We start from the raw sequence: 16,540 nt of genomic DNA, 5'->3' as shown, positions 1-16,540 counted from the left end.
GCACGCCGCTGTGATCTGGTTTGCTCGAGAAAAACAGGACATTATGAATGCAGCGCTTCAAAATGGAAGAGCAATCCAACATTTTATGTTCTCCAAATGGACATTTTTAAAGGCAAGTGTCATGTCTAATAGCCTACAGGAAATGCCGACTTGTGTGTTGAGCATAAAGCTCACACAGTGTGGGCAAACATCAAAAGCACTGATTGACTGTATACATAAGTAATTTATTTTTGGACATACATTACAGGTCATGATTGCTGTGGATTCATGGTTGATATTTAAATTGTCAAAACAAATTCGCCACGACAGTCACGGTGCAAAAACAAAATCCAGTCGGCCCTCGTAAGGCGGAATGAATGCAGGTGGCCCAATTTTTTTTTTACACTCACAAATGTATGTGCATGTGTGTCCGTGTGTGTGTGAGAGAGAGAGAGAGAGAGAGAGATGTAAATAGCAGTCTCTTTTACATATTTTGAGATGAGAAGGATTTGTAACAATATTTGCCAAAAGCTAATATGACAAAACAATTATTGTGCAGCAAAGTACTGTACATGACACGTACAGGGGCATGCGGGCACCATATACTGGAGCCGTGCCATGAGATTCATTCGACTCTGTTGGCACAACAAAAGCACTCCCAAAATGCCTGGTGTCCATGTTCCAGAGAACAGAATGGGAAAAAACGTAAGGAAACCCATCCGAACATTGTAGTTATGGAGGCAATAAACCGACATCCGTGGTAGACCGCAGCCGGACGCAAAGTGGCCCTTTGATCCTCCGGGACTCAGGCAGCCCCGTTCCCAACACGGCCATTCAGAGACGGCGTGATAGGCAGAAATAAAATTTTGCAGGACTTAAATATGGGGGTTGGGGGGGGGGGGGGTTGTCAAAATCCCACTACACACGCACACGGGGCTGCCGTGACTGCCACGGTGGAAATGGAACCTTAACTAGTCTCCTCGATTGAACGAAGATGACGCAGCGAGCAAAATTGTACCACTCCATTCTTGTCGGCGGATGTTGGCATTGGAAAGTGGATGCCGACTGCCAAACACAGCAAGCAAATTTCCAAACTGCGGCCAGTTGTAATGAGTGACTGCCCTGACTGGCCCCAATAAAAATCGATTTAAACCGTGAGCCGTCAAAATAAATTCCTGCTTCTTCATAAAGAAATATAATCATCAGTTAACGGAGTCGCAAATCTGTCATCCATAGGCAACAGTCTTCTGGAAATTGGTCATCATTTTTTTAAAATAACAACCAACACATTTTTTTTTTAGCAAACAAAAGCGGCAGACCGTAGAAGGTTTAATAGTCGAGATCAGTGGTTCTTAACCTGGGTTCGATGGAACCCACGGGGTTCGGTGAGTTGGTCTCAGGGGTTCAACGGAGCCTCTGCCATGGAGGGCAAGACACCCGACTCAACATGTCAATTAGTTATGACACGCCCACTCAGCCATCACTGGCTGCAGATGATCACATGACATTGCTTGTCCAATCAGTGCTGTGGGAAATGTAGTTCGCTTCGTAGTCCATGTGTGACTGTCGTACAATTTTTTAAAAAGTACACTTATCCCTTGAGGTTTTATGTATTTTTTTCAGTTTTTAATAAATGTATTGTTTTTTAAAATCTCTTAAATTTGTAAAAAAAAAAAAAAAGACATTTAAAAAATGTTTTACTCATGAAGGGTTCGGTGAACGTGCATATTAACTGGTGGCGTTTGGTACCTCTTAAAAGATTATTATGACATCAAAATGCCAATATCATATTTCAGGTGAGAGGCTGTTTAAATGGCACTGGCTGAAAGTTGTGTTTACACACCATGTAATAACATTCCTGATGCAGGCAAATAATGTTCTTTTCTTAATAGAGCACAAGTCCGACCTGGAACGCATGTTAAATATTTGACTGGCCCTGCATTGGAGATGTAACCCAAATTTGTATTCAAGTCAAAGCTTAGCATCAGTAATCTACGCTAGTGCAGTATTAAAGTCCTAATTATAATATACGTTCATATGAAAATAGATGATAAATAATGCAATTGACGTTGCTCACTTTGGAAAGGGTTACAAAGTTCATTCAAGGTCGCAAACAGTCACAAATTTGTTTGCCAACAGTTTTAATGGTTGCAAATAGTTTTTCTTGTCTACAGGAAATGGTGAACATGTTCAGCATGTTAATCTTTCTTGTGGAAATAGTTTGTAGTACAGTACTGTAGAGCAAACACCCGCATACCTGTGGTTCGGCAACTATTAATATGCAGTAATTCTATGCTTGTTGAGGAATGGTTTGGGTTTAAAAAAAACTTTTTTTTTTCCATTTCAATTATGATGGCTGTCAATTACTTAAAGGCAGTTTATTCGCAGCCTGGCTCGGTCTCTATCTCCTGCACAGAGTGGGGAAAAATGTATCTAATTGATTTTTTTTTCAGTTATACAATACATCCATCCATTTTTGAATCAGCTTATCCTCATGAGGGTCGTTAACCTGCCATGCATGTTTTTTGAATGTGGGAAGAAACCAGAGTACCTGGAGAAAACCCACGCACGCAGGCAATGTATGAAGGCCAGAGCGCGGAATTAATCCCATCACCTCTGCACTGTGAGGTGGACGTTCGGGCCAGGCGACCACCGTGCCGCCTTAATTCTGTAATTATTTTTATTATTTTATATTCTTTAAAATTTAGATACCAGCTAGCGAGCCACAGCACCAGCTAGCGAGCCACCGAACGACGGCGAACGGCGAGAGAGAGCACCAGCTAGCGAGCCACCGAACGGCGAGAGCTACCGGGCGACGGCGAATCGGCGAGGGAGAGCACCAGCTAGCGAGCCACCGAACGACGACGAACGGCGAGAGAGAGCACGAACCAACTCGCTCAACGGTGGAAGCCAAACGACATATTGCTCGCCAAACGATCTGCTGCATGCTAAACCTGCTGCTAGCCAAACCACCCGCTGCTAGCCAAACCACTCGCTGCAAGCCAGACCACCCACTGCTAGCTAAAACACCAGTCGACCTACACCATACTCTACGCCTGCCTCCTCTTGCCTCTCCGTCTGGCTGCAGCAGCTGCATCCGCCTTGCCAAAAACATTGCTGAACTGGAGCAGAGAATCTCCACACTTCACCATATCCGAGATGCTGAGCTGCAGATGGACACAATCATCTTCGGTCCTGGACAACCAGATTGCCATCTTTCACCAACACAGCTGCTGCCGCCAAACCTGCTTCTCCCACAGTTGACAAGATCACCACTCCTGATCCCGCACCCGAAGACTCCCTGCCACTCGTCGATCCAGATGACACCTGGGCACGACTGGGTGCCAAACCCAGGTTCATGTCCAGCTCCACCCCCCACGAACCTGTGTCAGAAAATCCTGTCCACCCTTTCTCCTCCATTGCTCACCGCAGTTCACTCCGGCCCCGCAGCACACTGTCCCTGGTCTGCTCCCGCGCACTTCCCCCTTCACTTCACCGCCACAGACTGAACCTGCGCCAGGATCCACTCTCCCTTCACTCACCCCTGCCTGTCCACTTCGCCCCCTTTTTCCTCCGACCACCCTGATTGTTGGTGACTCCATAACGCGAAACCTCCGATTCTTCAACGCAACAACACACTGCTTCCCCGGAGCCACTGTTCCCATCATCCTCGCAAAACTCCCCAGTCTGCTTCATCCACTCCCACCATCTGTCCATCGAATTATTGTACATGTAGGCTGCGTTGATGCATCCCACCGGCAGTCAGAAATCACCAAAGGTCACTTCAACAAACTTCTTCAGTTCCTTAACTCGACCGGGAAATCCAATTTTCATTAGCGGCCCACTCTCTCCGCACCGTGGCATGGGCATTTTCAGCCGCATTCTTAGCCTCCACACCTGGCTCCAAACTGCCTGCAGGACACATAATGTGGGCTTCATTGACAATTTTGATATATTTTGGCGCCGTCCATCCCTTTTAAAGGCGGACGGTTTTCACCCCAACAAATTAGGCAGCAGAATAATGGCAGCAAATGTCCAGCATGCTGTCCACCACTCCACAAGCTGACTAATCACAAATCACACACCTGCACCTTCCCCTTCCTCCACTTTACCAACACCCGGCACTTCAGCTTGCCATAGTCCCCTCTACAGGCCCCAGTTGTCACCGTCTCATCCTGATCCTGCTGCCCTCTACCCCATTCAATCCATCATCACAGCAAGACACCCTTACTACTATGATAACAAGAGAAAATATTTTAAAATATCAAATACCAACCTCCGCCCACTCCCCCAATCCACACTGTCACCCACACACCACAAAATCCTCAAACTGGCTCGATTTAACACCCGCTCACTCAACAACAAAGCACTCGTCTTACACGAATTCATAACTGACAATAACCTGGATTTCCTCTTTATCACCGAAACCTGGCACAAACACCTGGACTACTTCTCACTCAACCAAGCCACCCCACCTGGTTACACCTACATCGACAAGCCCCGCCTCACCGGCCGAGGTGGTGGGGTGGCATTAGTCCATAAAATAGAGTTTAAAATCAGCACTATTTCCACCTCACCCACTGAGTCCTTTGAACACATCACCTTCAAATTCCCTGGTCCCGCCCCCCTGGTCATTGCTGTCATTTACCGTCCCCCAAAATTCAACCCATCATTTTTTATCAGACTTCTCAGATTTTGTCACACAGCTTTCACCTATCTCACCTTTCACTCTGCTCCTTGGCGACTTTAACTTCCACATCGACAACACCAACTGCAAACATGCCTCTGAATTTCTTGACCTTTTGGACTGCCTTAACTTCACTCAACATGTCAACTTCCCCACCCACACCCACGGTCACACTCTGGATTTGGTCTATTCCACCAGTCTCACCATTGAAAAACTCTCTAGCACCAACCTTAACATTTCCGATTCACCTGGCTATCACTATGGACCTCCACCTCCCTACCCCCATTTCCAAGGTAAAGCGCACCATATCATTCAGAAACCTCAAATCCGTTTCCCCAACTGACTTCTCTACATCCGTCCTCAACCACTTGTCCATACTACCTCCTCCACTGTCCCATGACCCCACTGTTCTCATCAACTACTACAACAGCACTCTCTCCTCCTGTCTTAACCAACTCGTCCCCATCAAAACCAAATCTGTCTCCTTCACTCACTCAGCCCCCCGATACACCCCAGAACTCCGCAAACTTAAAACCCGAAAACGCCAGCTAGAAAGACTCTATAAAAAAATCTGGTTTAACTGTTCATCTCCTCGCCTACACGGATCACCTTCAGTTATACAAGACCGCACTCAACTCCAGCCGTTCCACCTACTACTCCAACCTTATCCACACCGACTCCAACAACCAAAAGGCTCTCTTCTCCACCGTCAACAAACTCCTCAAACCCAGCGACAATATTTCAACCTCTTTCACCGTTGACAAATGCAATTTATTCCTATCCCACTTTCAATCCAAAATCGACATCCTCTACAGTTCACTCACCACCTCACCTGTCCCCCCCTCAAGCACTGCTTTCCCACCATCTCCCACCTCGTCATGAACATTGTCAACTCCTCCCTCAACTTTGCCTATGTCCCCTCCTCACTCAAACTGGCTGCCGTAACCCCCATCATCAAAAAACCCGGACTCAACCCTGACATCATGAGCAACTTTCGACCCATCTCCAACCTCCCCTTTCTGTCTAAAGTCATAGAACGTGCCGTCACATCTCAAATTAAAACCTACCTAAACAACAACCAACTTTTTGAACAATTTCAATCTGGATTCCGCACACAACACAGCACTGAAACAGCCCTCCTTAAAATCACCAATGACCTCCTCCTCGCCTCTGACTCCGGCCTACTCTCCATCCTCATCCTTCTTGACCTTACAGATGCCTTTGAAACCATCAACCATTCCATCCTACTCTCTCGCCTACAATCCCTAAACATCACCGACAAAGCCCTTACCTGGCTACACTCATATCTCACAGACAGGAAACAATTCATACACATAAACAACTGCTCTTCCTACACTGCTCCACTGTCCCAAGGTGTCCCCCATGGTTCTGTGCTTAGTCCTCTTCTCTTCATTCTCTATCTTTTACCCCTCGGCCAAATCATACGTCATCATGGTCTCCAGTTCCACCGCTACGCTGATGATGTCCAATTGTACAAATCCACCAAATCATTTACCCCAACAATCCACTCCACCCTGTCTAACTGTCTTTCAGATTTCAAATCCTGGTTGCAAACAAACTTTCTCACTCTTAACTGTACTAAATCTCAACTGCTTGTAATCGGTCCTCGGTCCCTCACCCAAACAACCACCAACTTTACCCTCACTATAGATAACTTCACCCAGTCCCCCTCCTCTCACTGTCGCAACCTCGGTGTCCTTTTTGATAATAACCTCTCTTTCGATCAACACATCGCCCAAACCACCAAAACTGCTTTCTTCCACCTCAAAAACATTTCTGGTCTCCGCCCATCACTTTCTTTCAACGCTGCTCAAACCCTCATCCACGCCTTCATCACCTCCCGCCTTGACTACTGCAATAGCATTCTCTATGGTACAACCTCCAAACTCCTCAATAAACTACAGTACATCCAGAATGCCACCGCCCGCCTACTCACCCACACCCGCACTCGTGATCACATCACCCCCGTCCTTAAAAACCTCCACTGGCTCCCCGTTCCCCAGCGTATTCAATTTAAACTGCTCCTACTCACCTATAAAGCCCTTCACAATCAGGCCCCCTCCTATCTTTCCGACCTTCTTTACCAATACACTCCTTCCCGCAATCTCCGCTCCTCAAACACAAAACTCCTCGCCATCCCTGTGACCAAGCTCAAAACCTGGGGGGACCGAGCCTTCTCTGTCGCCGCCCCCACCCTCTGGAACGCTCTACCACAACACATCCGCAACTGTACTGACCTCCAATCCTTCAAATCATCCCTAAAAACTCACCTGTTCCGCTATGCTTTTAATACCTTTTAATCTTTTACCCATTTTTCTTTTGTTCATCTAAATGTGCTTTGTAAATTATGTATGCTTGTTTTAAATGCACATTTTTATCCTGTGTTTAAAGTGTCTTTGAGTGTGATGAAAAGCGCTTTCAAATAAAATGTATTATTATTATTATTATTTTGATTTCATTTCGAGTACCGACTATTTACCAATCCAATACGTTCTCATTTTGGCAACATAGTGGCCCACTGCTCACTGATGGCGTAGTGCTTCACTCGTCTGACCTCCGTGCCGGCAACATGGATTCAGGTCCCGCTCATTGACGGTCTGAGTGTGGATGGGCTACGTATGGGCCTTGTGATGGACTGGTGGCCAATTCAGGGTGCAGTCAAAAGGGGTCGGCTGCGGCTCACCCTCGACCCCGAACAAGATAAATCTACAAATGGATGCCTGGATGATGGCAGACTGGTCATCATTTTTGGCTCACAGCAAGAAGGTGCCCTGTTTGCCTCCAGCGTGACTGACTTGAAGACCTGACTTTAGGGCAACCTTTGCTTGTGGATTTTGCATCTTCAAAGCACAGATTTTCCCTTCAATTGCTCCAAAGTGATATGGCAAGTTGTCAGTTCCATTCCATTGCCCAAGGTGCTGACACATTAGATGACAGACCACTTGTTCTTGGGGATGGCTTAAATGCAAAGAACACCTTTTGCTGTTAAAAGCCCAAAGTTAAAAGGTAATGAATCATTTTTCCATGTGCCACCTAATTCAGTTGATTTCACCATGCCTATGTCTTGTAAAAAGGAGACCGTGAAGAAAGTAGAATATCAGCGGTCTCCAGTGCCACCTTTCCTGCAATTACGATACAAGGATAATGCAACTCGACGGCTTATAAAACAACAAAGTAGCATTCTTGAGGTGTCATTTCCACACTGACATTCCTGAATCTCAGTGTTAACATGACTAATGACTCCCTGCTAGGTTGAAAAGGAGAGCGAGAGTAAGATGTGGTAATGAGCCTGTTGCTCAATGAATCATCAAATGACTGTTGATGGTTTAATCACACACAGTGATACATTCAAACATTCAAACATGATTCATACATTTTAAGTTTTCTTTTGTTTGGAAATGACGCAGGAAAGTAGGAAATGATTAAGATAAGGAAGAAACTCAAGCACCATTCCAAACATGTTCCAGCCTAATCTGAAAAAGTCATTCCAGGAGCGGTGTCACAATAGATGCATTTCATATTCTGACAGCAACACTTCCTAGCTTTCTAGATCATGCCTCCATGCACTCCTGAAAGGATTCTTCGAGGATCTTCTGCTGTGTCGTCATCACGGCTATCTTGATGTTGGTTTCAAAAGAGGTCCCCTTGTTGGCCCTCATGAATTTTGGGGTAAAACGAGAAACAAAAATCACACGGCGCCAGGTCACGTGAGTAAGGAGGTTTCTCCACCATGGCAACACTTTTCTCATCCAGGACCTGATCCATGCTCAGGGTACAATGAGCAGGCAGGCACAATCAGGAATTTCGGGAAAATATGTTAATTTTCCAGAACGGGCAGTGCATTTTCAGGCCAGTACTTGCCATCAAAGCTGCTAGTAGACGTCCCCCCTCCCCCTGCCCCCCGCTCCCCATGCCACGGCCCATCGACGACAACCTTTCAGCACATGACAGACATACCCCCCGTCAACAATAACTTTTCAGCACATGACTGCGTCACAGCAAACGCCCCTCCATCCTCCGTCGAGGAACAACCGCCATCGACAAATATTCCAGGGCCAAATTTTGGTCCCAGCACGTCCCTGGGCATAACTCTCGCTCCCTCTTGCGCACGAACGAAGCAAACACCGCAGGTTTATTGTAGACGTGCTGGTCAATTGGCTGACCCACATTCAAGGGTAAAATTGGTCGTTTGTAGTTTAGTCTGCTGGCTATACCTGTACTGAAAAGGTCCTCATAATTTGGGACTTGGAACATTTTGTCAGATGATAAAGAATAACAGTACAGTGTTAGCATTTTATACCACTTCTTAGTGTTTTGCCACTTGATGGTGTCATTTTCACCCCAAAAAATATGTTCATTTTCATTTGAATTTGGGAACACTCAAATGAACGGCACGGAATGCTAATGCTTACCCCATCATGATTTTATGACAAAGCAGTGATGGCAGGGGGTAACAAGGAAGCCATTTTACGATGACAGCTCTTTCATGATGTGTTAGAAAAGATGGATGATCAAAACAACATCAGGAATCAATACACGACATTACATTACATTTTCTTGATTGACCAAAATGAGTATTTTTCCACGCATTCATCCATTTTCTAGTCTGCTTTTCCTCAAGAGGGTCGCGGGCATGCTTTCGCCTATCCCAAGTCCCTTTGGGCAGTACACCCTGAATTAGTTTGCCAGCCAACCACAGGGGTGATTTTTTCTATATTCCTAATTTTCCTTTTTTTTTTACATTGTGTGGTAAAAACTTTAGTCAGGTATTTCATTCCATTACCCACATTGAAATCTGTTATTTTAGGATAGCCTTTTTTCACAACAATATCCAAATGCTTCAACACTTTCACTAAGTGAAAAAAAACGTAATTGAGAATCAGCAGCAAATGAAATGACAACCTATTAGCCAAACAGGGCGCTCCAATGTCTCAAATGACACATTTAAATCAATATCCAATTCCACACAACCAACTCGACAAATTATTCTTCACAGTCAATTAATCAGGAAATTGGTTATCACGTCGAGCAGGTATTTAAGCAATATACAAATATATGTATTATACACTTTGAACTTGGGTCACATCACAGCTGCCGAGAATGTTGTAAATCGTGGTTGCTAAATCCATGCTCAACACCGTGTTTACGCATTTAAACCCCATTCATACCAAATAAGTCACAATTTCACCTGACGAAAGTGAAACCTAAACGTAAAACACCTATACGCGCACCTTTTACCGGTCTTTAATCCCCAATGCCGTCACACTTCTGTCAGGTGCGCCCGGCTCCAGTGCTGGCTGAGTGAGATGATAGAAAATCCGATCAATAAATAGCCTCCAAAGAGTTCATTGAAGGGATTGTCATCACTTGCTCTCCACGCTCATGCCCGTGTACAGAGACTGCCGAGTAGAAAAGAGCGCAACACGTTGTCCTGTCTCTGGAGACGTCAAGTTTTGAGATCACATCCCACATCCGGTCTGCTATTAAAATCAACGCATTGCTCACGGTTCAGCCTTAAGAGGAGTATTGAGCCCAGTCACGGCAGAGGACTTCCAAAATACACATTTCATATTTTAAATGGCGTTTGTTTGGGAGGAGAACTCTAATTAAATCCAAGAGTTGACAATTGAACACTTGTTTTTTCCAAATATAAAGCAGCAATTGTAATTTTTATTTGAATAAGACTTTATGTATAAATTGTATGTAACCTGATATGTAACCCAATAGAAGCATCTGAACTACAACATCTTACCAGTTCGACATCCATACCCTGATCCTTGAGCATCTGCTTTGTCACGTAAGCATTAACCAACAGCGCTAAAATATGTGTGATCCTGTCTACCTAAATCTTGAAATTTCACCGGGTGAACATGTAATTCAAGTCAAATGAAATACCTACTGTAGTAAGTTGATTTTACTTTGAAAGTCCAACCGGATGATTTTGGTCTTTAATGGCAGGCTTGCTACCACAGGGAGACCTCAATCGCTTCTCCGCACACACGCCGCCGGAATTGACAATGTTTCCTTTACCCGGGCACGGCGCCAGGATTTTTTTCTTTCCCGGAGCTAAGGGGTGGCATGACCAATATGTTGGGATGGTGGTGGGGGTGGGAAGTTTGCGGGTGGACGAATTTGCTAACTTTATTTACTTGAGAGGTTCTCTCAGGGGGGGTTTTCCCCCCAATAAAAGCATGATACACAAACATAAGGCCGGAAGCCTGGAACTGCCAATTTGGGAAAGAACATTTTGACTCAAAGTCGTTCGAAAATATTTGCAATATCGACTAAATACCTAAAACAGCATTTTCCAGATAATGCCATGGGGTTTTTATTTGTGAATAATGAGGTACAGTACGAGTAAGGGTATGTCATTAAAATGTTTTCTCTTTTGCAAATGTTTCTGTTTGTCTATTATTCTACTTATTTTTTTAATATTTATCGTGCGTGTTTGAAATAAAAATTGCTAAGTCTGTGAAAGTCAAGTCGACTGTATTTATAGAGCACTTTCAAACAGCCATCGCTGCATACAAAGTGCTGCGCATGGAGCAATATAACATGCACAATAAACAGTAAGACAAGACAGTAGAAAGCACCAAACAGTAAAACCAAGAACAAATCTAAGTCAAGCTGAGTCGAATGCCAAAGAATACAAGTGAGTTTTGAGGAGGGTTTTGAAGATAGGCAGCGAGGAGGCTTGCCGAATGTTCAGTGGGAGGTCATTCCAGAGAGAGGGACTAGCAACAGAAAAGGCTCAATCCCCTCTGAGCCTCAGTTTAGTTCTTGGTACTTCTAATAATGTCTGGTCCGCAGACCTGAGGCGCCGGGCAGGTGTGTAGGGGCGGATGAGCTCAGAGAGATAAGGTGGTGCGAGATTATTCTGAGATTTGAAAACAAATAAGAGGATCTTGAAAATAACTCTAAAATGTATGGGGAGCCAGTGAAGGGATGCCAGAGTAGGAGTTATATGCTCCCTCTTACGAGTACGAGTCAAGAGGCGAGCAGCGGCATTCTGGACCAGCTGAAGGCGCTTAATGGAGGACTGGCTGACTCCAAAGTAAAGGGCATTGCAGTAATCGAGCCGGGATGTGACAAAGGCATGAATTACTGTCTCAAAGTGTTCATGTGAGAGGAGAGGTTTTATTTTGGCCAGCTGTCTAAGGTGAAAGAAGCTGGATTTAACAACGGCACCAATTTGCCGATCGAGTTTGAAATCACTGTCCAGTTTAAGGCCCAAGTTTGAGACTGTTGACTTAAGATAAGAAAGGGGTTATGGGACAACCTTTTTTTAAAACAAACACACGGCGGCGCTCCATTTCTGTGGTATTGCTAGCAAACGATTTGAACAAGTGGGATGTTTTGTGTATGCATCTGCGTGGCTGATTTTTTTCATGATATGCACACTTTGTCATCAGATGGCAAAAAAAATCTGTAAAACTGGGCTCATAGTAATACATTTTATTTGTGGGCGCCTGATACACAAAAGAACAATCACAAAATCGTTACCTTTAAATTAGAATTTTAACTTACCCCCCTTCTGAACTCGGGTCGTCAGTTTAGCAAAGCAGTGGAATCTCACTTCAATTCCATTTTTTTTTTCGTTTTGCCCCATAGGTCACACATCGGATATTTTCAAGCAGTGTGAACCGTACAATTGCGTCATTTTCAAATCCTTCCTGAGCCTCTTTCGCATGTGGATATAAATCGGACATGTCTGTGATGCGTCTGCAGTATGAACGCTCATCCACTCACATCTGACCTATAAGTCGTCAAAAGCCCAATATAAAATTCTGTGCAGGTGGGACGGAGAGCCCGGGAGATCACTGATATTGTCCGTGAATCTGCAACGTTTTTTTGAGTAACCGTTGTTGTCTTTACATTTGATTTTAATCCCACTTGAAACATGAAGCAGACGGTTCATTTAGTAAGCGCGGGAATGACGTGACATCATCTTTAGTAGTCGCTATTAAATAAGGAGATCGAAAAGCATTGCCTCATATCCCTAAAATAGTTATGCCTCCTCCCGCCTGTGCACAAACTTTCATGGAAATTGTTGGTAAACCACCTAAATAAAAAGAACGAAAACAATACCACCCACTTAGTGCATAGTGGTGCTCATAATAAACATATTTCGAGACAAATTACCTGAAGGAATCTCCCTTTCAAAGAGGAATTGTTTACTTTTTTGTTGGTACTCAAATGACTGCAGGCTGATCCAAAACTGAATGGGATCCGGCCATTTGTTTGTTCGCATCAAGAAAGCTTTATTTGCCCCATAAAGAGTGCCATTATGTTGTCTCAATATTAGCTCAGAGTATTTAAAAGGAGGGTTATGTCACAGGTTAGGCTCATTGTCACAGGTTAGGGCAATGCATAACTCTATAATCATCGTGTTTGTGCTGAGTTCAGAGGGGAAATCCCATGACGATCAGCAACCTAGATATGGTCGGTTCAACCCAAAAGGGAATTTTCCTTCTAGCGTCATTTCCATGGTCCATTTGACTCACCTACTATGATTGCCACATCAAACAGCACAAATATTTGGGGTTATTTAAAAAACAGTGGCCCTCAAATAGAAATATTGTCAAAGGACAGGAAGGAACAGCAAAGTCGACGCATATAAACCATTAAGAATGCCGCTGATAGTCAACAGGAAGTCATGTATTCTAATCACCCGTCACACAAAAATGAGTTTCATTACTAGATGTGTCAATTTCAACGTTTCAATGAGACGAGACAGATTTCCAAGACGAAATAAATAGTCCAGAATAAAAAGCAATGAAAGCCTTCAATTCGTGACAATTGGATGTTTTTGAATCTGAAATTCAGTCTGATAAATAATAGAATTGTAAAATTATCTAATTTCAAGCACAATGCATTTTCAGACTTTGTGGTCAAGAAGCAAGGGCCAGTAACATTTCCGGAAGGAAGGGTTGTCCAATTCCAGTCCTCAAGGGATCCTATCGAGCATGTTTTAGACGTATCCCTCCTCCAACACACCTAATTCAAATGATCGGGATTATGATCAGGTTTCTCAGAGGGGACACCTTTGCTGCGCCTGGTGTCCGGCCCTGCACCCATGGGCCCGGCGAGGCTTAGCTCAAAGGGACCACATGGGTCCCCCTTCTCATGGGTTCATAGGGGCCATCGGGGTCAGGTGCAATGTGAGCTGGGCTGTGGCCAGAGGCAGAGACCTTGGTGGTCTGATCCCCGGCTAGAGAAGCTGGCTCTGGGGATATGGAATTACACCTATCTAGCAGGTAAAGAGCCCGAGCTGGTGTGCGAGGTTCCCCCTGGATATAGTCGGGCTTGCCTCAACAGGTAGCTTGTGCTCTGGGACCTGTCCTCTTGAGAGGGATTGGACTCTCCTTCACTATGGACTTGTACATGGAAGGATGCACTGAGCAGGTGTTGGCATACGTATTAACCCGTGGCTCGATGCCTGTACATTGGCGTTCATCCCAATGGAGGAGAGGGGAGCCTTCCTCTGCCTTCAGGTCTGAGGACAGGTCCTAATTGTTGTTTGTGTTTTTCCACTAAACAATTTTTAACAATGTGAAGCACTTTAAGTTCCATGGTCAAGTATGATATGCACTTTACAAATAAAGTTTGATTTATTGATTGATTCTGTGCTAGTCAAAGATTGTCCAACACAAACACCATGTATAAACACGAGGGTGTCCCTACATGCACTTGAGCCCAGGACATCCTAGGCTGCAGCTCGTTTAAAGATTTTGTGGTTTTGTCATCAACTTCGCAAAAGATCTGCGATCCCTAGGCTCAAAGGTCATCATCCACCCCAAATCACCATAGATGACGAACCCATCGAACAGGTCTCGGCGGTCCCTTACCTGGGCAGCATTATCCAGCAGGACGCCGGCCTCACGGAGGACCTCACTCACCATATCCAGGCGCCCACACAGCCTTTGGACGTCTCAGTCGTCGGGTCTTCAGGAATCACGCCATTTCCACCAACACGAAGATCATGGTGTATAAGTCTGTCGTCCTCCCGACCCTTCTCTATGGCGCCGAATGTTGGACCCTCTATCGGAGCAGCATCAAGAGGCTCGAGAGGTTCCACGAAGGACGACTCCGATCTCTCCTCAACGTTTCCTGGGAGGAGAGATTGACTAATAATGAGATCCTCACCCGGGCTGGCCTCATGAGTATCGAGGCCATGATCACCCTGGCCCAACTGCGGTGGGCCGGCCACGTGCAGCGGATGAGCGACGACCGTCTCCTGAAGCAGCTCCTCTACGCGGAGTTGCTGGAGGGCACCCGTCCCTGCGGTGCCCCGAAAAGACGATTCAAAGACCAGCTAAAGGCTCATCTTCAGCGGTGCCGGATTCCCCCGGCACAGTGGGCTGACCTGGCCGCGGATCGGGCGGCCTGGCGTGGGGCTGTGCGGGGTCTCCGGGTCTCCGAGACTTGACGCGTCGCTGCGGAAGAGGACCGGCGAGCGCGGAGGAAGGAGAGGGCCCTGCAACCGCCCGGCCCCCCCAACTCACTTCTGTCAATCCTGCGGGCAGGGTTTTCGGGGAAGACTGGGCCTCCACAGTCATCGGAGAGCACCAGCACCAGCAACGAAGCACCAGGAGCTGTCGCCCTGTCCTGGGGGCCGTATTCCTCGATAACGAGGGCCTTCACCGACCGACCGACCGACCGGTTTTGTCATCGAACTTGCAACCACGTCTTGAAGACACGAACGGAGATGTCTACTGATGAGAATCTTGCGGTGGTTTGGCTCCGATAGTGGAAGAAGTTTCAACTGGGTTGTGTCGACCACAAAAGGTGGTTCAAAAATGCATGCCCTGAAAGTTTTTAATTACCGGTACTAAAAAAAAAAAAAAATTGTGCCAACTGGAACCAATGTTGGTCATGTTCAGGTTTCCACATAGACATTTGTTGCTGACGGATGCATGCTTACAGACACAAACCAACAATAACATTGTGCCAAGTGTTTATAGTCGCACAAAAGGTAGACAAATATGATTTTCAGAGGTGGGCATTCTGTCAGTTTTGATGGAAGGTCATTCAGTCTGTCAGTGATTGACGGGGAAATAAAATTTAAAAATAAATAATATATATACGTCTATATATACTGTATATGAAATAAAAGGACTGACTAAGGACGAACAGAAATGGGTTTTCATCCATCACTGTAATCAGCCTTAACTGGGTCAAGCACCGACGGATCTCTCGGGTCGTAAACTACAGATGCCTGTTTTGTTGTTGACTAACATGTTCTGGTGTTTGAACGTATGCTCAATTGCTCGTGGACCCAATCATCTTATTTTATGTCTCGATACGTGCAAATTTTTTGCTCATATCTTCTGGCTGATTTCTTTGAAGCCTTAACTCCATTCTGAAGAAGGCCCAGCAGAGGATGTACTTCCTGAGGCTGCGGAGGAAGCACGGCTTGTCACGGGAGCTGCCGAGACAGTTCAACACAGCAGTCATCAAATCAATCCTGTGTTCCTCCATCACAATTTGGTTTGGGGCCGGCACAAAAAAAGGACAAAAATCTGACTGCAATCAACAATTAGGAATGTGGAAAAAAAATCATTAGCACCGCCCTACCCACTTTCGAAGACTTGTACACCGCAAGAACCAAGAGAAGGGCACGGAAAATCCTACTGGACCACCCACACCCTGCCCACCACCTTTTCCAGCTACTCCCCTCAGGTAAGCGCTACCGAAACATGCGCACCAAAAACAGCAGACATTCAATCAGCTTCTTCCCACTCGCCATTAACTCCCTAAACAGTAACTCAAATCTAGAGTGGCTTTCTTTGCAAGGATCCAGATTACGCAGCTTCTTGCTCCTGCTGCAGACAGACACAAGACATGCAGTCA

The 16,540-nt window shown here is 45.5% G+C and overlaps 2 protein-coding genes across 2 annotated transcripts in view; one reads left to right on the top strand and one right to left on the bottom strand.

The window, feature by feature from the left end:
* The window catches only part of il34 (interleukin 34), a 46,725-nt gene extending 36,648 nt beyond the window's left edge, over positions 1 to 10,077 (bottom strand). Inside the window, exon 1 of the mRNA XM_052061823.1 lies at positions 9,919 to 10,077. The gene's annotated coding sequence lies outside the window, so the exon portion shown is untranslated. The remainder of the gene's footprint in view (positions 1 to 9,918) is intronic.
* Positions 4,049 to 7,003, top strand: LOC127597372 (uncharacterized; the record flags this gene model as incomplete). Its single annotated transcript, XM_052060361.1, is given in 3 exon segments — positions 4,049 to 4,639; positions 4,641 to 4,949; positions 5,518 to 7,003. Coding segments are annotated over 3 exon segments (2,370 nt in total), but the record flags the coding sequence as incomplete, so codon positions are not given.
* Positions 10,078 to 16,540: the final 6,463 nt, after the last annotated feature.

Source organism: Hippocampus zosterae, chromosome 3, assembly GCF_025434085.1.
Source record: "Hippocampus zosterae strain Florida chromosome 3, ASM2543408v3, whole genome shotgun sequence".
Classification (NCBI taxonomy): domain Eukaryota; kingdom Metazoa; phylum Chordata; class Actinopteri; order Syngnathiformes; family Syngnathidae; genus Hippocampus; species Hippocampus zosterae.
This window is presented reverse-complemented; position numbering and strand designations above follow the sequence as displayed.